This window comes from Pleuronectes platessa, chromosome 18 (genome assembly GCF_947347685.1).
Source record: "Pleuronectes platessa chromosome 18, fPlePla1.1, whole genome shotgun sequence".
In the NCBI taxonomy this organism is placed as follows: domain Eukaryota; kingdom Metazoa; phylum Chordata; class Actinopteri; order Pleuronectiformes; family Pleuronectidae; genus Pleuronectes; species Pleuronectes platessa.
This window is the reverse complement of record NC_070643.1, coordinates 13,349,565-13,358,651: the sequence shown is the minus strand read 5'-3', so window position 1 is coordinate 13,358,651 and position 9,087 is coordinate 13,349,565. Positions and strand designations below refer to the sequence as shown.

General features: G+C 41.1%; 1 protein-coding gene across 1 annotated transcript; it reads right to left on the bottom strand.

Annotated features, from left to right (window-relative positions):
- Positions 1 to 112: 112 nt before the first annotated feature.
- Positions 113 to 8,876, bottom strand: si:ch211-13c6.2 (uncharacterized protein LOC100000125 homolog). Its single transcript, XM_053446221.1, has 13 exons — positions 8,641 to 8,876; positions 8,234 to 8,302; positions 6,422 to 6,446; positions 3,932 to 4,018; positions 3,700 to 3,839; positions 3,431 to 3,550; positions 3,274 to 3,319; positions 1,958 to 2,873; positions 1,726 to 1,846; positions 1,531 to 1,596; positions 1,216 to 1,317; positions 844 to 1,102; positions 113 to 546 (listed from the first exon to the last, which is right to left on the bottom strand). Exons 1-13 carry the CDS (start codon positions 8,692 to 8,694, stop codon positions 290 to 292), a joined length of 2,262 nt encoding a protein of 753 aa, XP_053302196.1. The 5' UTR covers positions 8,695 to 8,876; the 3' UTR covers positions 113 to 289.
- Positions 8,877 to 9,087: the final 211 nt, after the last annotated feature.

Sequence of the window (9,087 nt, the reverse complement as noted above, 5' to 3'; positions counted from 1 at the left end):
GACAAATTTAATTAGGTGAAGTATCAGTACATTACTATTAAAAAATGTTACAATATCATTATTCTTGCTGGTGGTGGTAACAGTTATTTGAAGAAACGAGAAACATGTCAGCTCCAGTAGACAAATGTTTTAATCTCTACATAGACAAATAATTCAAGAACCCAATTCTTCACAAGTCTAAAGCAAACAACTGAAAAAACAAAGAAGGGAATTTAACCTAAAACCTAGTTTTTACATCAAAGAATTCCCTTTCAAACAATATAAAATTTAACCAACATCTGCAGAAATCTCATTGTTGTTTTCTTGCCACAAGTTCCAGGAGGGTGGAGGTTATTTTGTCCAGGTTGGTGGAGTACCGAGAGCCGCTCTGCATCCTGGGTTCTTCGGCCATGCGTAGGGCAGCAGAGGGACAGTCGAAATACTCCTCAGCAGCGGGTCGGTAGCCACGAGGGTTCATGGGTTCCTGAAACCGTTCAGGGTAATGTTCTGGCTCGTCTGAAAAGGGAACATGTGGTGTCTGAGACATTCCAGGACGCCCAAAGGCCTCTGGAAAAAAAATAAAGAGATCAAGAAAAGAGCCTAAACGTCCAATTAAAGTGAAATGGAAAAAACCCATAATTATAATTTAACTAAATATGTAGCTTATCGTTAATCACAGGAGTGTACATTCATCCCATCATAGAAACTCAACATGAACTTAAACAACTGTGCACGCTTCTCACATTGCTTCCGAAACGATAGCGCATAACCTGTATTAAGAGAGTAAATGACTGGTATGCAGCAAATAGAAAATCATTAAGCAAAACAGAATCCTATGTTATATATATATATAATACAGTTTACCTTCATAACGGCTTCTATTTGAGGTTCCTGGTTCCTTGTGTTCAGAAGGATGGTGTTCTTGGCGCTGTTCGACAGGCATATACTCATGCTGCTGCCAACCTCGTCCTCTGGAACCATCTTGGAAACTTGTGTCTTGTGATCGTCGATGGTCTGAATCTTTTGTGCGTGTTCTCTCATACTGGTGTCGTGGAGGAAGCTGCAGGTCCGGGTTCAAGCTGTTGTATTCGTTCTTGTGGACTGCTCCGCCTTGGCTGTTGTGCTGCAACAACAAAAACACATTCTTGTTTCATTCGTCTCTACAGTTTTTGCAGAGATATAGTTTTAAAGTACTGGTTCATCAGAAGGACCGGCCCTGTGCCGAGTGACACGTACCACTGTCTGCTCAGATTTTTTGGACTTAAATTCTCTCAGCAGGCTGCAAAGTTTGTTCTTCAGGAAATCAGCCTCCTCTGCATTCTCAATTTCAATTCCTTTCTAGAAGGGGGGAAAGTGAACAGGGCAGAAGACATAAGACACTCCTTGTCTCGGTGGCATACTGCTGTATGTGTTACCAATACTTTTTTTGAAACAATAATAATAATTGTATCTATATAGCACTTCCAAAGCAAAGTTATACTCCTAAAGGAAGACCAAAGCAACAAAAGAGACAAGGAAAAGTGTTTTATAAAATATAATTCAGGATTTTACCAGCAGATCAAAGACCCCCTCTGACTGCAAGCCTTCTCTGTGGTAGCTGTCAGGATGATGTTGGCTCTGAAAACAACAGGTTTGACATCAGTTACAAACAAAAAGTCAAAGCATGTTTTAGATTACAGTAAGTACAAGTAGAAAACATTGGCGGGTAATCTAGTTATATGAATTGATTATTTTACAACAAGCTACCTGTGATGACGTGTAGTGGTCAGGATGTTGTGTTCTGTGGATTTCAGGTCGCACTGACTCACTAACTGGTCTCTGATGCCCACCGAACTTTGGATTTGGGTATCCATGTTCTTTACGGAGACTTAGGAGGATGAAAGATGTCCAGAAAAATGTATAAGAAGATAAAACATCAGGCATTAAATTATATAAAAGACACATATTTCTTAAGCTTCAAAGGTGCATCATCACTCACATCTCCTTTGTCCTCGCCACTTCCTCTGCAGTGGCATCAGAGAAGCGACTTTTTCTTTTTCTTTTCCCACATCCCTCATCACTAGTGGAACCCGTCAGAAAGCGCCTGAATGGCTCTGGGATGCCAGATATGGTTTTAGTCACGTCCACTCGTCTCTGGGAGGAAGGGGGTCCAGTTCTGCTCATCCCGGGGTTAGAAGCTACCTCTTCACACATTTCTCTCTTGTTGTGCCTATAATCGTTGATAATATCAAACAAATGATCGTGTGATAAGTCACTCTCCACAGGTGTGGAAAAGCTCCTCCTCTTGGCCTCTGGTTCACTTGATCCTTGCCGACTTGCTCTACTCATATCGTCATGTCTGCCTGACTCTCTGTCCAGAGACCACCGGCGTTCATCATCTGGATACGACGGCTGTGAGGGCTCATACTCAGAACGGGCTTTGCGACGCCAAGCTTCCTCAGAGTAGAAGTCCTTCGGAGCATCTTTTTCTGGGTAGGACCTTCTGTAAGGAGGAGCCTCCTCTGGAAAATAATCCAAATTCTCAGTCTGGCCATGGGGCATTGGCACCTCCTCCCAATGATCATACCTGGTACCACCACACGGCTCCTGTTGGTCTCTTATTTGTGGATCTTGTTCATATTGGATGCTATTATTAGGGTCCATATATTCTTCTCTGTACATGTTGTTATTCATGTAAGCTGCACTGTGTTGCTCGTCTTTCATGTATCCACGGCTGAGACCATCCTCCCGCTGGAACATCTGTCTGTCTCTGTTCATGGAAGGTTCCTCTGTGTGGAATGAGGGCATATTCGGGTACCCTCGGCCAGAGTTCTCCCCCTTGTTGGCCTTAAACTGTGGAAGCCGTGGCGGCACGTCTTTTGGGGTCAAACTATTTTGCTTCTGCCTTGGAGGAACTATTGGACAGGAGTAAACACAGAGTTTAGGTAAAAAAATACTACACACTCATTTGCATGTTTCTTAGAAATAGCTCTTTTTTGCAGATGCAAAGGCCCTGACCCATTTACTACATGCTGGAACTGCAACTATTCAAAAGCAAGTATTCCTCCATAAATAGCAGTAGTCTTCTTTTGTTGAGAAATTACGACATTTAGTGTGGCGCATATGCAGTGATTTATAATAAGGGATGCCTTACACATCTTCCCTGAAAAGCATTACATGTAGGGCATAACTTAAAAAGGAAATGTTCAAAGTTTTTCAAGTTTGTTTTAAAACAATTGGATACCGAAAGACAAAATGAAAAGCCCTACAAAGTTTTAGCTTTTTTAATACAAAACTGAATGAGGATAAATTTACCTCTTGATGCGTTTGACTGGCTTTCATTCCTCTTTTTTACCATTGGCTGGAAAAGAGACAAAAGAAATTGTATATGACTTTCAAAATAATGATTTTAATGAAAATATTATTTTTACTATTCAGGATGTTTAGTTCATGAAATCTGTATGGCTCTCACCGTTGGAGTCCCACTTCCATCCTGTCTCTCTACTATTTCTGCTCGGGTCCGTATGATCTTTCCTGCTTGGTGTATTACAGATTGTTTATCCCAGGTCACCAAGTCTGGCCGTTCGATTTCCTACATAAACACGAAGGTAAGGCGTTTTCACTTGGTTCGCACCATTAAAACACACACATTGAAATACACACATTAAAACACACACATTGACAGGCAAAACCCAAAGAAAGATCGGCTGTTTCTTTCTGAAAATGTTCACGAGGCCTTACCACATATTTCTGCCTGTGTTTACGTCCAATCACATGGTGGACCGCTTCGACTAGGTTTACAGTCAGATGACATAGCCTACAAAAGTAGGTGAGGTTTTCTTGTTCATCAGTACAAGGGACTTCTTCCAAATAGCTCAAACCTAAGAAATGATTGCAAAAACAAATAATTACATAGGAATTATATCAACATGGGAAAAACTATAAATTGTTCAAAACGTTTAAGGATATTTACCAATGATGGGCTCGTTGAGCTTCAGGTATTCCAGATATTGTAAAATGTCCTTAAAGTCCAGTACGCTTCTTTTTCTGACTGCAAGCCCTAAGAAAACCAAAACACTGGTAGTTGGTAAAAGAAAATATTACAACAGGGAAAGTTCTAAAAAGGTTTTTATTGTAAGGCTATTTTCACTAGGTACATCTGCAACCCACTGCATCTTCTCTCACTTAATTTTCTCCAGACTCGTAAGCTTAAGAACATCTCCCTTAATCTTAGTGGAGGATATGATCTCCTATGCATATGACCAACAGGTGTAAGGGAAGAAATAAGTAAAGACGTTGTACTGAAGCTACAGCAACAAGGTTGGAACTCTCCTTTTCACATTGAACACATGTTCAATTCTGCTCTACTTACTGTAAATCAACACAGAAGTGAACCATTTGAAACAAACGTGATGTAATCTTCGTATCTAGCATGTTGCTATGCTTTAATCTTCTGATAAAGAATTGCCCGTCGAGGCATTACAGTCTCGGCCTCCTGTGAAATCCATCTCGTCACAAAAAAAAGAAGCTATATGCTGATGTTACCTCCATCACCCAACTGTAGAGGTAACGTCCAGCTTTTTTTATCAGACCACAAGAAAAAAAGAAGCTTGTTCTCTTTTAGTATGAGCACACCACAGTAACTCAAACTACATTTGCTCAGTTTGCATGTTCACGGGTGACAAGTATTTCTATGACTCATTCTTTTTTATGCAAGAAACATGAAAGTATTTTTTCTTTTTGACTTTGAACCGACCTCACAGACGATTGGATCAGCTTGTTTGATGTCACGTATACGTTGTTGAAATTTGAAGAACTAATTAGCCTCTGGTACTTTCTTTGCAAACTTACCCTAACACGCTTCTCTGAATTTTCTTTCCACAGCCAACGATCAGCCAAATCAGGATGATGCGGCTCAATGCTGGTGCGCACATTGATGCTGCAGCACCAGAATAAAGGAACGTGAGCCTGCTCTGCTAATATGTAGCCTCCATGTTTGGCTACAGTAGATTTTGGGGCAGTCATGTAGACATGAACGGCCCCGTGCTGGGATCTCCATTTGTGGCCAACAATAGGTTTGAAATCAAATAAAGAGTGCATTTATTCTTGAGTTATGGCCGCAAATGATTTTTGGGACCATGACCTTTGTTTGACCACCAAATTAATATTCGTGATCCCCTTACCTGTTCCTGAGATACTGCATTCATGAGAATGGGACCGACAAGACACAATATGCCCTCTGCGCTGCCTATCTCCAGCACAGAGGCAAAACAATCAATCAAGCTTTTGTCACTAGGCCAAAAAGGTCTATGATTACACAATTACTTTGACATTTGACCTCCACAATATAATCAGTTCATTCTTGAGTTCGAGGAGCGCTTGTGGCAAACTTAAAGAAATTCCCACTCTGAAAGATATCGCACCATAGAGAATGCGACGGACACAACATATTGCCTTCTGGGCTGCCTATGGCCAGCACAGAGACAAAAAAAAAAACCACCTATGCAGTGGAAGAAGCTTCTCACCAGACCAAGTTTGCCTGCGACACAAGCAGTTGCCATTGGGTCTGAAGCTCCTTCCAGTGCAGGTGCTCTCAGTGTTCTACCGCTGGTGATTGCAACAAAACAATCAGTGACTGACAGGTGTTCAGTAAGTTCCTAATCCAACCAGTAAAGTAAGCACAACAAAAAACATGTGTGTTTCCTAAACCCAGTGTATATTATGGGATTACAGTATGACTTACTTATTTTGTGCAGCACATTAAAAAGAAGATGAGAACAGCGCCCATCCATCAGCCATTGAGGATTTAACTCTTCCCAGCATAATTCTACCACCCATAACAAGTGGCATCTAAAGGTAAACAGTCAAACGGATGTTATCCATTGCTTTGGGTGTGCAGATTGGAATGATATTAGTGAGCAGGCCGCTGTGGCCTGCTCTGGCCACTTTCAGTAGCCAGTATCAAACCTGTGTGACTGGGCCAGTTGTTGCAAATTTTCATTACAAGATCTGCATTACTCTGGCCATCAGAAGTAGTGAATTTATGAAGCTGTTAAGATTTTTCAGACACCTGGAAACCTGACCAGGTTTTGCCCTCATTCAGCCAAGAGCAGTGGTGAGGTCGGGGGCTGATGTTGGAGGATGAGGTCAGTGTGGTTCTCATTCAGCTCAAAGGTCTTCAAAGGGATGAGGTCAGGGCTCAGTGAAGGCATTGAATTGAACTAAGTAGAAACCATTAGGTTTGTGTACCTGCCTTTGTGGTGCTGGGGCACTGTCAATATAGTGTGGTACAGTCCACATGATGACGTGACCTTTATATTGATATTAGTTCATTACCATTCTACAAGGATAACAATTATTTATGGATCTGGGCAGATTATAGTGATCTCCTTCATTTCAAAAGACAATATAGGCATGGCCTGAATAGAAAAACATGACTAGGCTAAAGAGGATGTCTACTTACCCGAAGTGACTAAGCCTTCCTCTTTCTGCCAGGAATGAAAGGAGAGCCATTAAAGTCAAGTCAATGAGTCAATGAGTTCACCTCTAGTAGAAACAGAAAAAAGTTTATATCATGGAAACAAACATTTTTTGCGCTTAATTTGACCAAAACCAAAGCTCATCTAAGGTGTAGTAGAAGTCCATATCCTTACTTGATTGTAACACAATAAAGCCATAAAGGAGAGATGAGCTTGTCCGCCTACACATAGCTGTATGTATAAAGCTGCCTTGCTACAAAAAATTATAACAGTGAAAGACCTAATTGAATGTGAAACAGGATGTCCATATGGAGAGATGCAGCTTCCGGGTTTTCTTCATCACAACCAAAAGGAGATGTAGTCCGATGGTCAAGCGACCTGATATTTCTTCATTCAGATATTGTCCACACTGGATTCAACTATTGATTAATGGTTGGACCTTTTGTTTTTAAACACTAAGCAAGTTCCAGATGAAACAGTTCCTTCCCATGCAAGACATGCAGACATTGTACCTCGATCTGAGGCTAATTTCCAGAATTTAAGTCCATTCTTTATCAAACAAGAACGCATAACTAGTGACTGTGGATTGGCAGGAAGCTGACCCCACAGCAGAACTGTCACTGAATGCATCCTGAATGGACACTGACTTAGGACTGAAGCTGTTGCTACATTGCATGCATCAGAAATGCATTTACATCTGTGATGCAAAGATGGTCAAAGCATGGTCCGTGTTCATTGAGATTTGTTCTTCCATGTCGGACACTCCAGTGGTTAAGTCGGGAAAACATTGAGAGTGACGCCAGTTGTCAAACCTGCACACCAAAAAACATATCTCCAGAGTCTTGCAAAAACATGACAACCGTCATTTGCAAGAACATCATTGACATGTGCCTGACATTGGTGTGTTGAGGTTTGATGTTGAATTTTCTTGGAATCAAAAGCCCAGGCATCAGATTTCCAGAGGGATATGGAAAACATATATTTCCACATTTTCCAGAACATCTATATAAGTGGATGTGAGACAAAGTCTCAAGGATCTTCCTTTGTCTGAAACAAGCAATGAATAGAGCATCGAAAAAAGATTGATGCAGATCGGTTACAGACCTATTTGCAAAACAAAAAAAAAATTTGCTTTTGCAAAGTAGTTGTGGCCATCAAAACTGTCTTCATATGTCAAGCAACATGGGGAAAACATAGATGAAGTCTTAAAGTCAGTGAGGTCTTCGGGTGTTAATATGTGGCCTTCTTGTCTACCATCACTCTAAGGGTTCACACCTTAGACACAGTTGTCCTGGAACGGGGATACTATACAGTAATTTAGCCAAGGAAGCAAGAATATGAAAATCTGCACAGAAAAAAGTCCAGAGACTTTCAAGTTCAGTTTCATAAGCCTCAAGGAGAAATGTCTTACCACCAAGTCATTGTGCTTTGACATTAAAAGATGCATTGTGTTAATCGGACGGTATTGAAACCAGTAAGATCACAGGATACACAAGCAGAAACGCAGCATCACAAGATAAAACAGTGGCAATCCACAGATGCTGCCACCAGCTTAGAAAGATAGTGAAATATCACTTTTGGAAGCCTCTTATTTACTTCTTTGATCCCCCCCCCCCCCCCCCCTTGACTGTGGAAAATGTATGACTGTTGAATGAGAAGAGCAGAACAATCAGGGGGTCAAATTGAAAACACTGGTCACAGTAAACCTCACTTCAATCGCTGGGTGTTTTGGTGCCAATATTCAACACAACTGTAATATTGTATAGCTGTGTGCAGTAGTACACGGTGCTGTGTACCTTTAAATGCGCTGGTGTAGTCATGTGTATCTTGTACAAGGTGTCTCCCCTTATGGATTTCTCACAGACCTGGAAGGAGACAGAAAACGTTAGACGAACCCTATCACAGCTACATATGATGGTTTAGATGCAATGATCCGTTTACTGGATCACAACAGCTAAATGAAAACAGCCCTTAGCCTTAAACTCATCTATTACAACCTCACACAATAACCAGTGAGTTGAAACACCATAAATAACCTACAGGGATCGGAGGAGTAGTTTATATCCAGTTTGCTGCATCAACCCACACTCAGTATAACGCGTTACCTTAAAAACTGAGAGTAGACGCACGTGAAAGTCAGATTATTGTCTTCTTTAACACGACAATCACAAATATGTAATGCAGCTAACGTCAGATAGCTTACCGTGCATTCAATAAAGTCAGCCTCAACATCGTAAGGTGTTTCGAATTGGTCCATTTCTGGATGTTTTGCGGTTTAATTAAAGAGCGAGCGGAGCAGTGCAATTGAAATGGTGCGGTTTTAAATGATAAAGCTTTAGGAAACCTCGCAGAAAGCCTGTTATCATGCGCTATGCTGCTAACGCTAGCCTCGTTTTCTTCTACGAGTTTAAACGACAGTTGGTGAACGAGGTTAAACGCCACCTACTGGACTGGAGTGTACTAACACTATCTTCTTCTTCTTTGCAGAGTTGCAACTAAATAGAACATTACTGCCATCTATCGCTGCGTTATGGAAACCCTAATATGAGAAGTGATTCCAAAACGCTCCCACATCTGTGCACACGATTTTTTTTGTCATAACTGAGTCCATAATAACTATCATTTATATGTTTTGGGCAAAATAGAAATA